This window comes from Eleutherodactylus coqui, chromosome 10, assembly GCF_035609145.1.
Source record: "Eleutherodactylus coqui strain aEleCoq1 chromosome 10, aEleCoq1.hap1, whole genome shotgun sequence".
NCBI lineage: Eukaryota > Metazoa > Chordata > Amphibia > Anura > Eleutherodactylidae > Eleutherodactylus > Eleutherodactylus coqui.
In genome coordinates this window covers 9,244,496-9,264,795 of record NC_089846.1, presented here as the reverse complement: position 1 = coordinate 9,264,795, position 20,300 = coordinate 9,244,496, and the positions used below count along the sequence as shown (strand labels likewise).

At 39.5% G+C, this 20,300-nt stretch overlaps 1 protein-coding gene across 1 annotated transcript in view; it reads left to right on the top strand.

Moving 5' to 3' along the window:
- The window catches only part of PLPP7 (phospholipid phosphatase 7 (inactive)), a 34,762-nt gene extending 14,824 nt beyond the window's left edge, over positions 1 to 19,938 (top strand). The window contains exon 2 of the mRNA XM_066579732.1: positions 19,459 to 19,938. Within this exon, the coding sequence (XP_066435829.1) occupies positions 19,459 to 19,823 (365 nt within the window). The 3' untranslated portion in view covers positions 19,824 to 19,938. The remainder of the gene's footprint in view (positions 1 to 19,458) is intronic.
- The last annotated feature ends 362 nt before the right edge of the window (positions 19,939 to 20,300 follow it).

Below are 20,300 nucleotides of genomic sequence, written 5' to 3'. Positions count from 1 at the left end.
CCACATAACAGTGCTGTATAGTGTCTACATATGGTGTATACTGTCCCCACATAACAGTGCTATATAGTGTTTACATACGGTGTATACTGTCCCCACATAACAGTGCTATATAGTGTCTACATACAGTGTATACTGTCCCCACATAACAGTGCTATATAGTGTCTACATACGGTGTATATGGTCCCCACATAACAGTGCTATATAGTGTATACTTTCCGCACATAACAGTGCTTTATAGTGTCTACATACGGTGTATACTGTCCCCACATAACAGTGCTATATACTGTCTACATACCATTTATACTGTCCACACATAACAGTGCTATATAGTGTCTACATTCGGTGTATACTGTCCCCACATAACAGTGCTATATAGTGTCTACATATGGTGTATACTGTCCTCACACAACAGTGCTATATAGTGTCTACATTCGGTGTATACTGTCCCCACATAACAGTGCTTTATAGCATCTACATATGGTGTATACTGTCCCCACATAACAGTGCTTTAAAGTGTCTACATATGGTGTATACAGTCCCCACATAACAGTGCTTTATAGTGTCTAGATACAGTGTATACTGTCCCCACATAACAGTGCTTTATAGTGTCTACATATGGTGTATACAGTCCCCACATAACAGTGCTTTATAGTGTCTAGATACAGTGTATACTGTCACCACATAACAGTGCTATATAGTATCTACATACGGTGTATACGGTCCCCACATAACAGTGCTATATAGTGTATACTTTCCGCACATAACAGTGCTTTATAGTGTCTACATACGGTGTATACTGTCCCCACATAACAGTGCTATATAGTGTGTACATACCATTTATACTGTCCACACATAACAGTGCTATATAGTGTCTACATTCGGTGTATACTGTCCCCACATAACAGTGCTTTATCGTTTCTACATATGGTGTATACTGTCCACACATAACAGTGCTTTATAGTGTCTACATACGGTTTATACTGTCCCCACATAACAGTGCTATATAGTGTCTACATAAGGTGTATACTGTCCACACATAACAGTGCTTTAGAGTGTCTACATACGGTTTATACTGTCCCCACATAACAGTGCTATATAGTGTCTACATACGGTGTATACTGTCCACACATAACAGTGCTTTATAGTGTCTACATACGGTTTATACTGTCCCCACATAACAGTGATATATAGTGTCTACATATGGTGTATACTGTCCCCACATAACAGTGCTACAGTGTATACTGTCCCCACATAACAGTGCTATATAGTGTCTACATACGGTGTATACTGTCCCCACATAACAGTGGTATATAGTGTCTACATACGGTGTATTCCTTCCCCACATAACAGTGCTATATAGTGCCTACATACAGTGTATACTGTCCCCACATAACAGTGCTATATAGTGTCTACATACGGTGTATACTGTCCCCACATAACAGTGCTATATAGTGTCTACATACCGTTTATGCTGTCCACACATAACAGTGCTATATAGTGTCTACATTCGGTGTATGCTGTCCCCACATAACAGTGCTATATACTGTCTACATACGGTGTATACTGTCCCCACATAACAGTGCTATATAGTGTCTACATACCATGTATACTGTCCCCACATAACAGTGCTATATACTGTCTACATACGGTGTATACTTTCCGCACATAACAGTGCTTTATAGTGTCAATATACAGTGTATACTGTCCCCACATAACAGTGCTTTATAGTGTCTACATATGGTGTATACTGTCCCCACATAACAGTGCTATATAGAGTCTACATACGGTGTATACTGTCCCCACATAACAGTGCTTTATAGTGTCTACATACAGTGTATACTGTCCCCACATAACAGTGTTATATAGTGTCTACATACGGTGTATACGGTCCCCACATAACAGTGCTATATAGTGTATACTGTCCACACATAATAGTGCTATATAGTGTCTACATTCGGTGTATGCTGTCCCCACATAACAGTGCTATATACTGTCTACATATGGTGTATACTGTCCACACATAACAGTGCTTTATAGTGTCTACATAAGGTGTATACGGCCCCCACATAACAGTGCTATATAGTGTATACTGTCCCCACATAACAGTGCTATATAGTGTCTACATATGGTGTATACGGTCCCCACATAACAGTGCTGTATAGTGTCTACATATGGTGTATATGGTCCCCACATAACAGTGCTATATAGTGTATACTGTCCCCACATAACAGTGCTATATAGTGTCTACATACGGTTTATACGGTCCCCACATAACAGTGCTATATAATGTCTACATATGGTGTATACTGTCCCCACATAACATTGCTATATAGTGTCTACTTACGGTGTATACTGTCCCCACATAACAGTGCTTTATAGTGTCTGCATACGGTTTATACTGTCCCCATATAACAGTGCTATATAGTGTCTACATATGGTGTATACTGTCCCCACATAACAGTGCTACAGTGTATACTGTCCCCACATAACAGTGCTATATAGTGTCTACATACGGTGTATACTGTCCCCACATAACAGTGCTATATAGTGTCTACATATGGTGTATACTGTCCCCACATAACAGTGCTATATAGTGCCTACATACAGTGTATACTGTCCCCACATGACAGTGCTATATAGTGTCTACATACGGTGTATACTGTCCCCACATAACAGTGCTATATAGTGTCTACATACGGTGTATACTGTCCCCACATAACAGTGCTATATAGAGTCTATATACAGTGTATACTGTCCCCACATAACAGTGCTTTATAGTGTCTACATACGGTGTATACTGTCCGCACATAACAGGGCTATATAGTGTCTACATACAGTGTATACTGTCCCCACATAACAGGGGTATATAATGTCTACATAAGGTGTATACTGTCCCCACATAACAGTGTTTTATAGTGTCTACATATGGTGTATACTGTCCCCACATAACAGTTCTATATAGTGTCTACATATGGTGTATACTGTCCCCACATAACAGTGCTATATAGTGTCTACATACGGTTTATACTGTCCACACATAACCGTGCTATATAGTGTCTACATTCGGTGTATACGGTCCCTACATAACAGTGGTATATATTGTCTACATACGGTGTATACTGTCCGCACATAACAGTGCTATATAGTGTCTACATACGATGTATACTGTCCCCACATAACAGTGCTATATAGTGTCTACATACAGTGTATACGGTCCCCATATATCAGTGCTATATACTGTCTACATACAGTGTATACTGTCCCCACATAACAGTGCTATATAGTGTCTACATACAGTCTATACGGTCCCCATATATCAGTGCTATATAGTGTCTACATACACTGTATACTGTCCCCACATAACAGTACTATATAGTGTCTACATACAGTGTATACTGTCCCCACATTTCAGTGCTATATAGTGTCTACATACACTGTATACTGTCCCCACATAACAGTGCTATATAGTGTCTACATATGGTGTATACTGTCCCCACATGACAGTGCTATATAGTGTCTACATACACTGTATACTGTCCCCACATAACAGTACTATATAGTGTCTACATACAGTGTATACTGTCCCCACATTTCAGTGCTATATAGTGTCTACATACACTGTATACTGTCCCCACATAACAGTGCTTTATAGTGTCTACATATGGTGTATACAGTCCCCACATAACAGTGCTTTATAGTGTCTAGATACAGTGTATACTGTCACCACATAACAGTGCTATATAGTATCTACATACGGTGTATACGGTCCCCACATAACAGTGCTATATAGTGTATACTTTCCGCACATAACAGTGCTTTATAGTGTCTACATACGGTGTATACTGTCCCCACATAACAGTGCTATATAGTGTGTACATACCATTTATACTGTCCACACATAACAGTGCTATATAGTGTCTACATTCGGTGTATACTGTCCCCACATAACAGTGCTTTATCGTTTCTACATATGGTGTATACTGTCCACACATAACAGTGCTTTATAGTGTCTACATACGGTTTATACTGTCCCCACATAACAGTGCTATATAGTGTCTACATAAGGTGTATACTGTCCACACATAACAGTGCTTTAGAGTGTCTACATACGGTTTATACTGTCCCCACATAACAGTGCTATATAGTGTCTACATACGGTGTATACTGTCCACACATAACAGTGCTTTATAGTGTCTACATACGGTTTATACTGTCCCCACATAACAGTGATATATAGTGTCTACATATGGTGTATACTGTCCCCACATAACAGTGCTACAGTGTATACTGTCCCCACATAACAGTGCTATATAGTGTCTACATACGGTGTATACTGTCCCCACATAACAGTGGTATATAGTGTCTACATACGGTGTATTCCTTCCCCACATAACAGTGCTATATAGTGCCTACATACAGTGTATACTGTCCCCACATAACAGTGCTATATAGTGTCTACATACGGTGTATACTGTCCCCACATAACAGTGCTATATAGTGTCTACATACCGTTTATGCTGTCCACACATAACAGTGCTATATAGTGTCTACATTCGGTGTATGCTGTCCCCACATAACAGTGCTATATACTGTCTACATACGGTGTATACTGTCCCCACATAACAGTGCTATATAGTGTCTACATACCATGTATACTGTCCCCACATAACAGTGCTATATACTGTCTACATACGGTGTATACTTTCCGCACATAACAGTGCTTTATAGTGTCAATATACAGTGTATACTGTCCCCACATAACAGTGCTTTATAGTGTCTACATATGGTGTATACTGTCCCCACATAACAGTGCTATATAGAGTCTACATACGGTGTATACTGTCCCCACATAACAGTGCTTTATAGTGTCTACATACAGTGTATACTGTCCCCACATAACAGTGTTATATAGTGTCTACATACGGTGTATACGGTCCCCACATAACAGTGCTATATAGTGTATACTGTCCACACATAATAGTGCTATATAGTGTCTACATTCGGTGTATGCTGTCCCCACATAACAGTGCTATATACTGTCTACATATGGTGTATACTGTCCACACATAACAGTGCTTTATAGTGTCTACATAAGGTGTATACGGCCCCCACATAACAGTGCTATATAGTGTATACTGTCCCCACATAACAGTGCTATATAGTGTCTACATATGGTGTATACGGTCCCCACATAACAGTGCTGTATAGTGTCTACATATGGTGTATATGGTCCCCACATAACAGTGCTATATAGTGTATACTGTCCCCACATAACAGTGCTATATAGTGTCTACATACGGTTTATACGGTCCCCACATAACAGTGCTATATAATGTCTACATATGGTGTATACTGTCCCCACATAACATTGCTATATAGTGTCTACTTACGGTGTATACTGTCCCCACATAACAGTGCTTTATAGTGTCTGCATACGGTTTATACTGTCCCCATATAACAGTGCTATATAGTGTCTACATATGGTGTATACTGTCCCCACATAACAGTGCTACAGTGTATACTGTCCCCACATAACAGTGCTATATAGTGTCTACATACGGTGTATACTGTCCCCACATAACAGTGCTATATAGTGTCTACATATGGTGTATACTGTCCCCACATAACAGTGCTATATAGTGCCTACATACAGTGTATACTGTCCCCACATGACAGTGCTATATAGTGTCTACATACGGTGTATACTGTCCCCACATAACAGTGCTATATAGTGTCTACATACGGTGTATACTGTCCCCACATAACAGTGCTATATAGAGTCTATATACAGTGTATACTGTCCCCACATAACAGTGCTTTATAGTGTCTACATACGGTGTATACTGTCCGCACATAACAGGGCTATATAGTGTCTACATACAGTGTATACTGTCCCCACATAACAGGGGTATATAATGTCTACATAAGGTGTATACTGTCCCCACATAACAGTGTTTTATAGTGTCTACATATGGTGTATACTGTCCCCACATAACAGTTCTATATAGTGTCTACATATGGTGTATACTGTCCCCACATAACAGTGCTATATAGTGTCTACATACGGTTTATACTGTCCACACATAACCGTGCTATATAGTGTCTACATTCGGTGTATACGGTCCCTACATAACAGTGGTATATATTGTCTACATACGGTGTATACTGTCCGCACATAACAGTGCTATATAGTGTCTACATACGATGTATACTGTCCCCACATAACAGTGCTATATAGTGTCTACATACAGTGTATACGGTCCCCATATATCAGTGCTATATACTGTCTACATACAGTGTATACTGTCCCCACATAACAGTGCTATATAGTGTCTACATACAGTCTATACGGTCCCCATATATCAGTGCTATATAGTGTCTACATACACTGTATACTGTCCCCACATAACAGTACTATATAGTGTCTACATACAGTGTATACTGTCCCCACATTTCAGTGCTATATAGTGTCTACATACACTGTATACTGTCCCCACATAACAGTGCTATATAGTGTCTACATATGGTGTATACTGTCCCCACATGACAGTGCTATATAGTGTCTACATATGGTGTATACTGTCCCCACATGACAGTGCTATATAGTGTCTACATACGGTGTATACTGTCCACACATAACAGTGCTATATAGTGTCTACATAAGGTGTATACTGTCCACACATAACAGTGCCAAATAGTGTCTACATACGGTGTATACTGTCCCCACATAACAGTGCTATATAGTGTCTACATACGGTGTATACTGTCCCCACGTAACAGTGCTCTATAGAATATATATATACTGTATACTGTCCCCACATAACAGTGCTATATAGTGTCTACATACGGTGTATACTGTCCCCACATAACAGTGCTATATAGTGTCTGCATACACTGTATACTGTCCCCACATTACAGTGCAATATAGTGTCCACATACACTGTATACTGTCCACATATAACAGTGCTGAATAGTGTCTATATACAGTGTATGCTATCCCCACATAACAGTGCTATATAGAATCTATTTACAGTGTATACTGTCCCTACATAACAGTGCTACATAGTGTCTACATATGGTGTATACTGTCCCCACATATGACTGCTATATAGTGTGTATATACCGTCTATACTGTCCCCACATAACAGTGCTATATAGTGTCTATATACAGTGTATACTGTCCCCACATAACAGTGCTATATAGAATCTATATACAGTGTATACTGTCCCCACAAAACAGTGCTACATAGTGTGTACATACGGTGTATACTGTCCCCACATAACAGTGCTATATGGTATCTATATACAGTCTATACTGTCCCCACATAACAGTGCTATATAGAATCTATATACAGTGTATACTGTCCCCAAATAACAGTGCTATATAGTGTTTACATATGGTGTATACTGTCCCCACATAACAGTGCTATATAGTGTCTACATTCGGTGTATGCTGTCCCCACATAACAGTGCTATATAGTGTCTACATACGGTGTATACTGTCCACACATAACAGTGCTATATAGTGTCTACATACATTGTATACTGTCCCCACATAACAGTGCTATATAGTGTCTACATACACTGTATACTGTCCCCACATAACAGTGCTATAAAGTGTCTACATACACTGTATACTGTCCCCACATAACAGTGCTATATAGTGTCTACATACGGTGTATACTGCCCCCACATAACAGTGCTATATAGTGTCTACATACAGTGTATACTGTCCCCACATAACAGTGCTATATAGTGTCTACATACCGTTTATACTGTCCCCACATATCAGTGCTATATAGTGTCTACATACGGTGTATACTGTCCCCACATAACAGTGCTATATAGTGTCTACATACGGTGTATACTGTCCCCACATAACAGTGCTATATAGTGTCTACATACGGTGTATACTGTCCCCACATAACAGTGCTATATAGTGTATACTTTCCCCACATAACAGTGCTATATAGTGTCTACATATGGTGTATACTGTCCACACATAACAGTGCTATATAGTGTCTACATTCGGTGTATGCTGTCCCCACATAACAGTGCTATATACTGTCTACATACCATTTATACTGTCCACACATAACAGTGCTATATAGTGTCTACATTCGGTGTATACTGTCCCCACATAACAGTGCTTTATCGTTTCTACATATGGTGTATACTGTCCTCACATAACAGTGCTTTATAGTGTCTACATATGGTGTATACTGTCCCCACATAACAGTGCTATATAGTGTCTACATATGGTGTATACTGTCCCCACATAACAGTGCTGTATAGTGTCTACATATGGTGTATACTGTCCCCACATAACAGTGCTTTATAGTGTCTACATATGGTGTATACTGTCCCCACATAACAGTGCTTTATAGTGTCTACATACAGTGTATACTGTCCCCACATAACAGTGCTATATAGTGTATACTTTCCGCACATAACAGTACTTTATAGTGTCTACATACGGTGTATACTGTCCCCACATAACAGTGCTTTATAGTGTCTACATATGGTGTATACTGTCCCCACATAACAGTGCTATATAGTGTCTACATATGGTGTATACTATCCCCACATAACAGTGCTTTATAGTGTCTACATATGGTGTATACTGTCCCCACATAACAGTGCTATATAGTGTCTACATACAGTGTATACTGTCCCCACATAACAGTGCTATATAGTGTCTACATACGGTGTATATGGTCCCCACATAACAGTGCTATATAGTGTATACTTTCCGCACATAACAGTGCTTTATAGTGTCTACATACGGTGTATACTGTCCCCACATAACAGTGCTATATACTGTCTACATACCATTTATACTGTCCACACATAACAGTGCTATATAGTGTCTACATTCGGTGTATACTGTCCCCACATAACAGTGCTATATAGTGTCTACATATGGTGTATACTGTCCTCACACAACAGTGCTATATAGTGTCTACATTCGGTGTATACTGTCCCCACATAACAGTGCTTTATCGTTTCTACATATGGTGTATACTGTCCCCACATAACAGTGCTTTATAGTGTCTACATATGGTGTATACTGTCCCCACATAACAGTGCTTTATAGTGTCTACATATGGTGTATACAGTCCCCACATAACAGTGCTTTATAGTGTCTAGATACAGTGTATACTGTCACCACATAACAGTGCTATATAGTATCTACATACGGTGTATACGGTCCCCACATAACAGTGCTATATAGTGTATACTTTCCGCACATAACAGTGCTTTATAGTGTCTACATACGGTGTATACTGTCCCCACATAACAGTGCTATATAGTGTGTACATACCATTTATACTGTCCACACATAACAGTGCTATATAGTGTCTACATTCGGTGTATACTGTCCCCACATAACAGTGCTTTATCGTTTCTACATATGGTGTATACTGTCCACACATAACAGTGCTTTATAGTGTCTACATACGGTTTATACTGTCCCCACATAACAGTGCTATATAGTGTCTACATATGGTGTATACTGTCCACACATAACAGTGCTTTATAGTGTCTACATACGGTTTATACTGTCCCCACATAACAGTGATATATAGTGTCTACATATGGTGTATACTGTCCCCACATAACAGTGCTACAGTGTATACTGTCCCCACATAACAGTGCTATATAGTGTCTACATACGGTGTATACTGTCCCCACATAACAGTGGTATATAGTGTCTACATACGGTGTATTCCTTCCCCACATAACAGTGCTATATAGTGCCTACATACAGTGTATACTGTCCCCACATAACAGTGCTATATAGTGTCTACATACGGTGTATACTGTCCCCACATAACAGTGCTATATAGTGTCTACATACCGTTTATGCTGTCCACACATAACAGTGCTATATAGTGTCTACATTCGGTGTATGCTGTCCCCACATAACAGTGCTATATACTGTCTACATACGGTGTATACTGTCCCCACATAACAGTGCTATATAGTGTCTACATACCATGTATACTGTCCCCACATAACAGTGCTATATACTGTCTACATACGGTGTATACTGTCCCCACATAACAGTGCTATATAGTGTCTACATTCGGTGTATACTGTCCACACATAACAGTGCTTTATAGTGTCTACATATGGTGTATACTGTCCCCACATAACAGTTCTATATAGTGTCTACATATGGTGTATACTGTCCCCACATAACAGTGCTGTATAGTGTCTACATATGGTGTATACTGTCCCCACATAACAGTGCTTTATAGTGTCTACATATGGTGTATACTGTCCCCACATAACAGTGCTATATAGTGTTTACATGCAGTGTATACTGTCCCCACATAACAGTGCTATATAGTGTCTACATACGGTGTATACGGTCCCCACATAACAGTGCTATATAGTGTATACTTTCCGCACATAACAGTGCTTTATAGTGTCAATATACAGTGTATACTGTCCCCACATAACAGTGCTTTATAGTGTCTACATATGGTGTATACTGTCCCCACATAACAGTGCTATATAGAGTCTACATATGGTGTATACTGTCCCCACATAACAGTGCTTTATAGTGTCTACATACAGTGTATACTGTCCCCACATAACAGTGTTATATAGTGTCTACATACGGTGTATACGGTCCCCACATAACAGTGCTATATAGTGTATACTGTCCACACATAATAGTGCTATATAGTGTCTACATTCGGTGTATGCTGTCCCCACATAACAGTGCTATATACTGTCTACATATGGTGTATACTGTCCACACATAACAGTGCTTTATAGTGTCTACATAAGGTGTATACGGCCCCCACATAACAGTGCTATATAGTGTATGCTGTCCCCACATAACAGTGCTATATAGTGTCTACATACGGTGTATACTGTCCACACATAACAGTGCTATATAGTGTCTACATACATTGTATACTGTCCCCACATAACAGTGCTATATAGTGTCTACATACACTGTATACTGTCCCCACATAACAGTGCTATAAAGTGTCTACATACACTGTATACTGTCCCCACATAACAGTGCTATATAGTGTCTACATACGGTGTATACTGCCCCCACATAACAGTGCTATATAGTGTCTACATACAGTGTATACTGTCCCCACATAACAGTGCTATATAGTGTCTACATACCGTTTATACTGTCCCCACATATCAGTGCTATATAGTGTCTACATACGGTGTATACTGTCCCCACATAACAGTGCTATATAGTGTCTACATACGGTGTATACTGTCCCCACATAACAGTGCTATATAGTGTCTACATACGGTGTATACTGTCCCCACATAACAGTGCTATATAGTGTATACTTTCCCCACATAACAGTGCTATATAGTGTCTACATATGGTGTATACTGTCCACACATAACAGTGCTATATAGTGTCTACATTCGGTGTATGCTGTCCCCACATAACAGTGCTATATACTGTCTACATACCATTTATACTGTCCACACATAACAGTGCTATATAGTGTCTACATTCGGTGTATACTGTCCCCACATAACAGTGCTTTATCGTTTCTACATATGGTGTATACTGTCCTCACATAACAGTGCTTTATAGTGTCTACATATGGTGTATACTGTCCCCACATAACAGTGCTATATAGTGTCTACATATGGTGTATACTGTCCCCACATAACAGTGCTTTATAGTGTCTACATATGGTGTATACTGTCCCCACATAACAGTGCTTTATAGTGTCTACATATGGTGTATACTGTCCCCACATAACAGTGCTTTATAGTGTCTACATACAGTGTATACTGTCCCCACATAACAGTGCTATATAGTGTATACTTTCCGCACATAACAGTGCTTTATAGTGTCTACATACGGTGTATACTGTCCCCACATAACAGTGCTTTATAGTGTCTACATATGGTGTATACTATCCCCACATAACAGTGCTTTATAGTGTCTACATATGGTGTATACTGTCCCCACATAACAGTGCTATATAGTGTCTACATACAGTGTATACTGTCCCCACATAACAGTGCTATATAGTGTCTACATACGGTGTATATGGTCCCCACATAACAGTGCTATATAGTGTATACTTTCCGCACATAACAGTGCTTTATAGTGTCTACATACGGTGTATACTGTCCCCACATAACAGTGCTATATACTGTCTACATACCATTTATACTGTCCACACATAACAGTGCTATATAGTGTCTACATTCGGTGTATACTGTCCCCACATAACAGTGCTATATAGTGTCTACATATGGTGTATACTGTCCTCACACAACAGTGCTATATAGTGTCTACATTCGGTGTATACTGTCCCCACATAACAGTGCTTTATCGTTTCTACATATGGTGTATACTGTCCCCACATAACAGTGCTTTATAGTGTCTACATATGGTGTATACAGTCCCCACATAACAGTGCTTTATAGTGTCTAGATACAGTGTATACTGTCACCACATAACAGTGCTATATAGTATCTACATACGGTGTATACGGTCCCCACATAACAGTGCTATATAGTGTATACTTTCCGCACATAACAGTGCTTTATAGTGTCTACATACGGTGTATACTGTCCCCACATAACAGTGCTATATAGTGTGTACATACCATTTATACTGTCCACACATAACAGTGCTATATAGTGTCTACATTCGGTGTATACTGTCCCCACATAACAGTGCTTTATCGTTTCTACATATGGTGTATACTGTCCACACATAACAGTGCTTTATAGTGTCTACATACGGTTTATACTGTCCCCACATAACAGTGCTATATAGTGTCTACATATGGTGTATACTGTCCACACATAACAGTGCTTTATAGTGTCTACATACGGTTTATACTGTCCCCACATAACAGTGATATATAGTGTCTACATATGGTGTATACTGTCCCCACATAACAGTGCTACAGTGTATACTGTCCCCACATAACAGTGCTATATAGTGTCTACATACGGTGTATACTGTCCCCACATAACAGTGGTATATAGTGTCTACATACGGTGTATTCCTTCCCCACATAACAGTGCTATATAGTGCCTACATACAGTGTATACTGTCCCCACATAACAGTGCTATATAGTGTCTACATACGGTGTATACTGTCCCCACATAACAGTGCTATATAGTGTCTACATACCGTTTATGCTGTCCACACATAACAGTGCTATATAGTGTCTACATTCGGTGTATGCTGTCCCCACATAACAGTGCTATATACTGTCTACATACGGTGTATACTGTCCCCACATAACAGTGCTATATAGTGTCTACATACCATGTATACTGTCCCCACATAACAGTGCTATATACTGTCTACATACGGTGTATACTGTCCCCACATAACAGTGCTATATAGTGTCTACATTCGGTGTATACTGTCCACACATAACAGTGCTTTATAGTGTCTACATATGGTGTATACTGTCCCCACATAACAGTTCTATATAGTGTCTACATATGGTGTATACTGTCCCCACATAACAGTGCTGTATAGTGTCTACATATGGTGTATACTGTCCCCACATAACAGTGCTTTATAGTGTCTACATATGGTGTATACTGTCCCCACATAACAGTGCTATATAGTGTTTACATGCAGTGTATACTGTCCCCACATAACAGTGCTATATAGTGTCTACATACGGTGTATACGGTCCCCACATAACAGTGCTATATAGTGTATACTTTCCGCACATAACAGTGCTTTATAGTGTCAATATACAGTGTATACTGTCCCCACATAACAGTGCTTTATAGTGTCTACATATGGTGTATACTGTCCCCACATAACAGTGCTATATAGAGTCTACATATGGTGTATACTGTCCCCACATAACAGTGCTTTATAGTGTCTACATACAGTGTATACTGTCCCCACATAACAGTGTTATATAGTGTCTACATACGGTGTATACGGTCCCCACATAACAGTGCTATATAGTGTATACTGTCCACACATAATAGTGCTATATAGTGTCTACATTCGGTGTATGCTGTCCCCACATAACAGTGCTATATACTGTCTACATATGGTGTATACTGTCCACACATAACAGTGCTTTATAGTGTCTACATAAGGTGTATACGGCCCCCACATAACAGTGCTATATAGTGTATACTGTCCCCACATAACAGTGCTATATAGTGTCTACATACGGTGTATACTGTCCCACATAACAGTGCTATATAGTGTCTACATATGGTGTATACTGTCCCCACATAACAGTGCTATATAGTGCCTACATACAGTGTATACTGTCCCCACATGACAGTGCTATATAGTGTCTACATACGGTGTATACTGTCCCCACATAACAGTGCTATATAGTGTCTACATACGGTGTATACTGTCCCCACATAACAGTGCTATATAGTGTCTATATACAGTGTATACTGTCCCCACATAACAGTGCTTTATAGTGTCTACATACGGTGTATACTGTCCGCACATAACAGGGCTATATAGTGTCTACATACAGTGTATACTGTCCCCACATAACAGGGGTATATAATGTCTACATAAGGTGTATACTGTCCCCACATAACAGTGTTTTATAGTGTCTACATATGGTGTATACTGTCCCCACATAACAGTTCTATATAGTGTCTACATATGGTGTATACTGTCCCCACATAACAGTGCTATATAGTGTCTACATACGGTTTATACTGTCCACACATAACCGTGCTATATAGTGTCTACATTCTGTGTATACGGTCCCTACATAACAGTGGTATATATTGTCTACATACGGTGTATACTGTCCGCACATAACAGTGCTATATAGTGTCTACATACGATGTATACTGTCCCCACATAACAGTGCTATATAGTGTCTACATACAGTGTATACGGTCCCCATATATCAGTGCTATATAGTGTCTACATACAGTGTATACTGTCCCCACATAACAGTGCTATATAGTGTCTACATACAGTCTATACGGTCCCCATATATCAGTGCTATATAGTGTCTACATACACTGTATACTGTCCCCACATAACAGTACTATATAGTGTCTACATACAGTGTATACTGTCCCCACATTTCAGTGCTATATAGTGTCTACATACACTGTATACTGTCCCCACATAACAGTGCTATATAGTGTCCACATATGGTGTATACTGTCCCCACATGACAGTGCTATATAGTGTCTACATATGGTGTATACTGTCCCCACATGACAGTGCTATATAGTGTCTACATATGGTGTATACTGTCCCCACATGACAGTGCTATATAGTGTCTACATACGGTGTATACTGTCCACACATAACAGTGCTATATAGTGTCTACATAAGGTGTATACTGTCCCCACATAACAGTGCCAAATAGTGTCTACATACGGTGTATACTGTCCCCACATAACAGTGCTATATAGTGTCTACATACGGTGTATACTGTCCCCACGTAACAGTGCTCTATAGAATATATATATACTGTATACTGTCCCCACATAACAGTGCTATATAGTGTCTACATACGGTGTATACTGTTCCCACATAACAGTGCTATATAGTGTCTGCATACACTGTATACTGTCCCCACATTACAGTGCAATATAGTGTCCACATACACTGTATACTGTCCACATATAACAGTGCTGAATAGTGTCTATATACAGTGTATACTGTCCCCACGTAACAGTGCTATATAGAATCTATATACAGTGTATACTGTCCCCACATAACAGTGCTATATAGTGTCTACATACGGTGTATACTGTCCCCACATATGAGTGCTATATAGTGTCTATATACAGTGTATGCTGTCCCCACATAACAGTGCTATATAGAATCTATTTACAGTGTATACTGTCCCTACATAACAGTGCTACATAGTGTCTACATATGGTGTATACTGTCCCCACATATGACTGCTATATAGTGTGTATATACCGTCTATATTGTCCCCACATAACAGTGCTATATAGTGTCTATATACAGTGTATACTGTCCCCACATAACAGTGCTATATAGTATCTATATACAGTCTATACTGTCCCCACATAACAGTGCTATATAGTGTATACTGTCCCCACATAACAGTGCTATATAGAATCTATATACAGTGTATACTGTCCCCACATAACAGTGCTATATAGTGTCTACATATGGTGTATACTGTCCCCACATAACAGTGCTATATAGTGTCTATATACAGTCTATACTGTCCCCACATAACAGTGCTATATAGAATCTATATACAGTGTATACTGTCCCCACAAAACAGTGCTACATAGTGTGTACATACGGTGTATACTGTCCCCACATAACAGTGCTATATGGTATCTATATACAGTCTATACTGTCCCCACATAACAGTGCTATATAGTGTATACTGTCCCCACATAACAGTGCTATATAGAATCTATATACAGTGTATACTGTCCCCAAATAACAGTGCTATATAGTGTTTACATATGGTGTATACTGTCCCCACATAACAGTGCTATATTGTGTCTACATACGGTGTATACTGTCCCCACATAACAGTGCTATATAGTGTCTACATACATTGTATACTGTCCCCACATAACAGTGCTATATAGTGTCTACATACACTGTATACTGTCCCCACATAACAGTGCTATAAAGTGTCTACATACATTGTATACTGTCCCCACATAACAGTGCTATATAGTGTCTACATACGGTGTATACTGTCCCCACATAACAGTGCTATATAGTGTCTACATACGGTGTATACTGTCCCCACATAACAGTGCTATATAGTGTCTACATACACTGTATACTGTCCCCACATAACAGTGCTATATAGTGTCTACATACGGTGTATACTGCCCCCACATAACAGTGCTGTATAGTGTCTACATACACTGTATACTGTCCCCACATAACAGTGCTATATAGTGTCTACATACGGTGTATACTGCCCCCACATAACAGTGCTATATAGTGTCTACATACAGTGTATACTGTCCCCACATAACAGTGCTATATAGTGTCTACATACGGTGTATACTGTCCCCACATAACAGTGCTATATAGTGTCTACATACGGTGTATACTGTCCCCACATAACAGTGCTATATAGTGTCTACATACACTGTATACTGTCCCCACATAACAGTGCTATATAGTGTCTACATACGGTGTATACTGCCCCCACATAACAGTGCTATATAGTGTCTACATACACTGTATACTGTCCCCACATAACAGTGCTATATAGTGTCTACATACGGTGTATACTGCCCCCACATAACAGTGCTATATAGTGTCTACATACGGTGTATACTGCCCCCACATAACAGTACTATATAGTGTCTACATACAGTGTATACTGTCCCTACATAACAGTGATATATAGTGTCAACATACATTGTATACTGTCACCTACATAACGGTGCAATATAGGGTTCACATATACCATATACTGTCCCTCCCAGCAAGCCCCACCCACTTTTTGGAAAAGCCATGTGTCAAAAATTTGCAACTTTTTCACACCAGAAAGTGGCATAAAACTCTTAATAAATGCGCCCCTTTGTGTTTCACTTTTTTACATTTTTCAAGATCTCTGCTTGCTGTGAACAATTGGAACATATCTTCAGAGTCAAGGCCCATCCCGATTACACGATACATTGTAACGTGACCTGTATCTCTGTCAGCTGGATATCAGTATAGATTTTCAGCATCTGGGTGTAGACAACAATGTTCCCATTTAATGACAGCAAGCAGATTTATTGCAATTGATCAAGAGTTAAAAGACAAAATATATAAGACTGGATGAACCCTTAAAACATGTCCTTACTGTAGTTGATATACCCCACAGGTGACCCCTATACAGAGATATAGGTTCCTGCCGGCTTCCACCATTTTAAACAGTCCTATTAAGCTCTTGTTTTCTAGAACATTCCGTCCCGAGGCGGCGAGATCCAAGAGTGTGACAGTGAGCAGGCTCGCCGTCAGCGTGTCAGGACGTTTACATGATCACATCCAGCAGCAGTTCATATTCACTGCACAGGTTCGGGCTCCGGTGACGAGCCGCCAGCTCGATGATCCCCCCAACAACCTGCCTGATCCCGGTTATTTGGGTCACAAATGATCAGGCGCTGGATTAGGTGATCTGTGAGTGACGGCACCACTTGCAGCTATTTCTGGGGGGGGGTCGACCGTCCAAAGTGCTGACACCCTCAAATTGCAAAATGGTCTGCTGCTGAATCACAGGAGCGCAGGACTCCCTGACTACAAAAGTGACAGCAATGATATCCTGAGACTAAACAAGCAAAAGCAGAGAGAAGCAGCAAATCACCCGCAAATAACCAAAACCAGTGACGTCATCACAAGAAGAGGGAGACAGAACAATGACGTCACTGAGTATAGGTCACACAAATGACTAAATACACTACTGCCATATAACTGCTCTCCATTCTATTACCCCATCTGTTTATCTATAGGGGGCAGTAGTATAGGTTTATAGTCTTGTATATAGGAGCAGTATTATAGTAGTTACATTCTTGTACATAGGAGCAGTATTATAGTAGTTATATTCTTGTACATAGGAGGCAGTATTATAGTAGTTATATTCTTGTACATAGGGGGCAGTATTATAGTAGTTATATTCTTGTACATAGGGGGCAGTATTATAGTAGTTATATTCTTGTACATAGGAGGCAGTATTATAGTAGTTATATTCTTGTACATAGGAGGCAGTATTATAGTAGTTATATTCTTGTACATAGGGGGCAGTATTATAGTAGTTATATTCTTGTACATAGGGGGCAGTATTATAGTAGTTATATTCTTGTACGTAGAGGGCAGTATTATAGTAGTTATATTCTTGTACATAGGGGGCAGTATTATAGTAGTTATATTCTTGTACATAGGGGACAGTATTATAGTAGTTATATTCTTGTACATAGGGGGCAGTATTATAGTAGTTATATTCTTGTACATAGGGGCAGTATTATAGTAGTTATATTCTTGTACATAGGGGGCAGTATTATAGTAGTTATATTCTTGTACATTGGGGGCAGTATTAAAGTAGTTATATTCGTGTACATAGGGAGCAGTATTATAGTAGTTATATTCTTGTACATAGGGGGCAGTATTATAGTAGTTATATTCTTGTACATAGGAGCAGTATTATAGTAGTTATATTCTTGTACATAGGGAGCAGTATTATAGTAGTTATATTCTTGTACATAGGAGGCAGTATTATAGTAGTTATATTCTTGTACATAGGGAGCAGTATTATAGTAGTTATATTCTTGTACATACGGAGCAGTATTATAGTAGTTATATTCTTGTACATACGGACCAGTATTATAGTAGTTATATTCCTGTACATACGGAGCAGCATTATAGGTGTAATATTTCTGTACAATGACTGAATAGTTTAGTGACTACTGCTGAGGCGGCTATACAGATAGCATGTTTCACTATATTCTTCTTTTTTCTCTGGCAGCGCTACTTCTGGACATACTTACAGTGGCTGGACTACAGAGGTTGATGAAACGCCGTGGTCCATATGAGGTGACTCCTAGTATCCTGGATCACCTGGTTCTTGATGTCTACGCCTTCCCAGCAGGACATGCCAGTCGAGCCACTATGGTGTCCAAGTTCTTCCTGAACCACCTAGTGCTCGCCATCCCTTTGCGAATTCTACTGGTCCTGTGGGCCTTCACTGTTGGATTGTCTCGTATTATGATCGGCCGACACCATATCAGCGATGTCATGGGAGGATTTGTGATTGGCCTCTTACAGTTTAACTTTGTGGAGATACTTTGGCTCTCATCGAGTACATGTCAGATGTTGTTCTTGTTATGGTGAACATCTCCATGGAGACTCAGGACTTCATGACTAACAGAGCTACGAGGATTTTGATTGACATTATTTTTTTCTGTCCTGGAATGGAAACTATTAAATATCTGGTTGTCTTACTTCATCTGTGGATTTCCAGTTGTGGTGATTTTGACCCAGTGTAAGCACAATATCACAGTCCAGGATGGATCCATGTTCTTGGAGCATGTAGGAATACAATGTATGGTGTCTTAAGCCCCGTCCCTGCTACAAGCTACACCTCTTGTACAGAGACATCATGTAGTATTATTTTTTCATAAAGGTTACATAATGTACTACAACCCTCATCATCCAAAATGCCACTTGATTGGATAAAAAAGACAAAGGGAATAAACTGAAATATTATTAGCTAAATATTTATCCTATTTTGAGAAATTCTCTTTCTCTCTCCCTTTATCTCTATGTATTTTTATGTATCTTTAGCTGCAATCAAAGTGATTCACATCC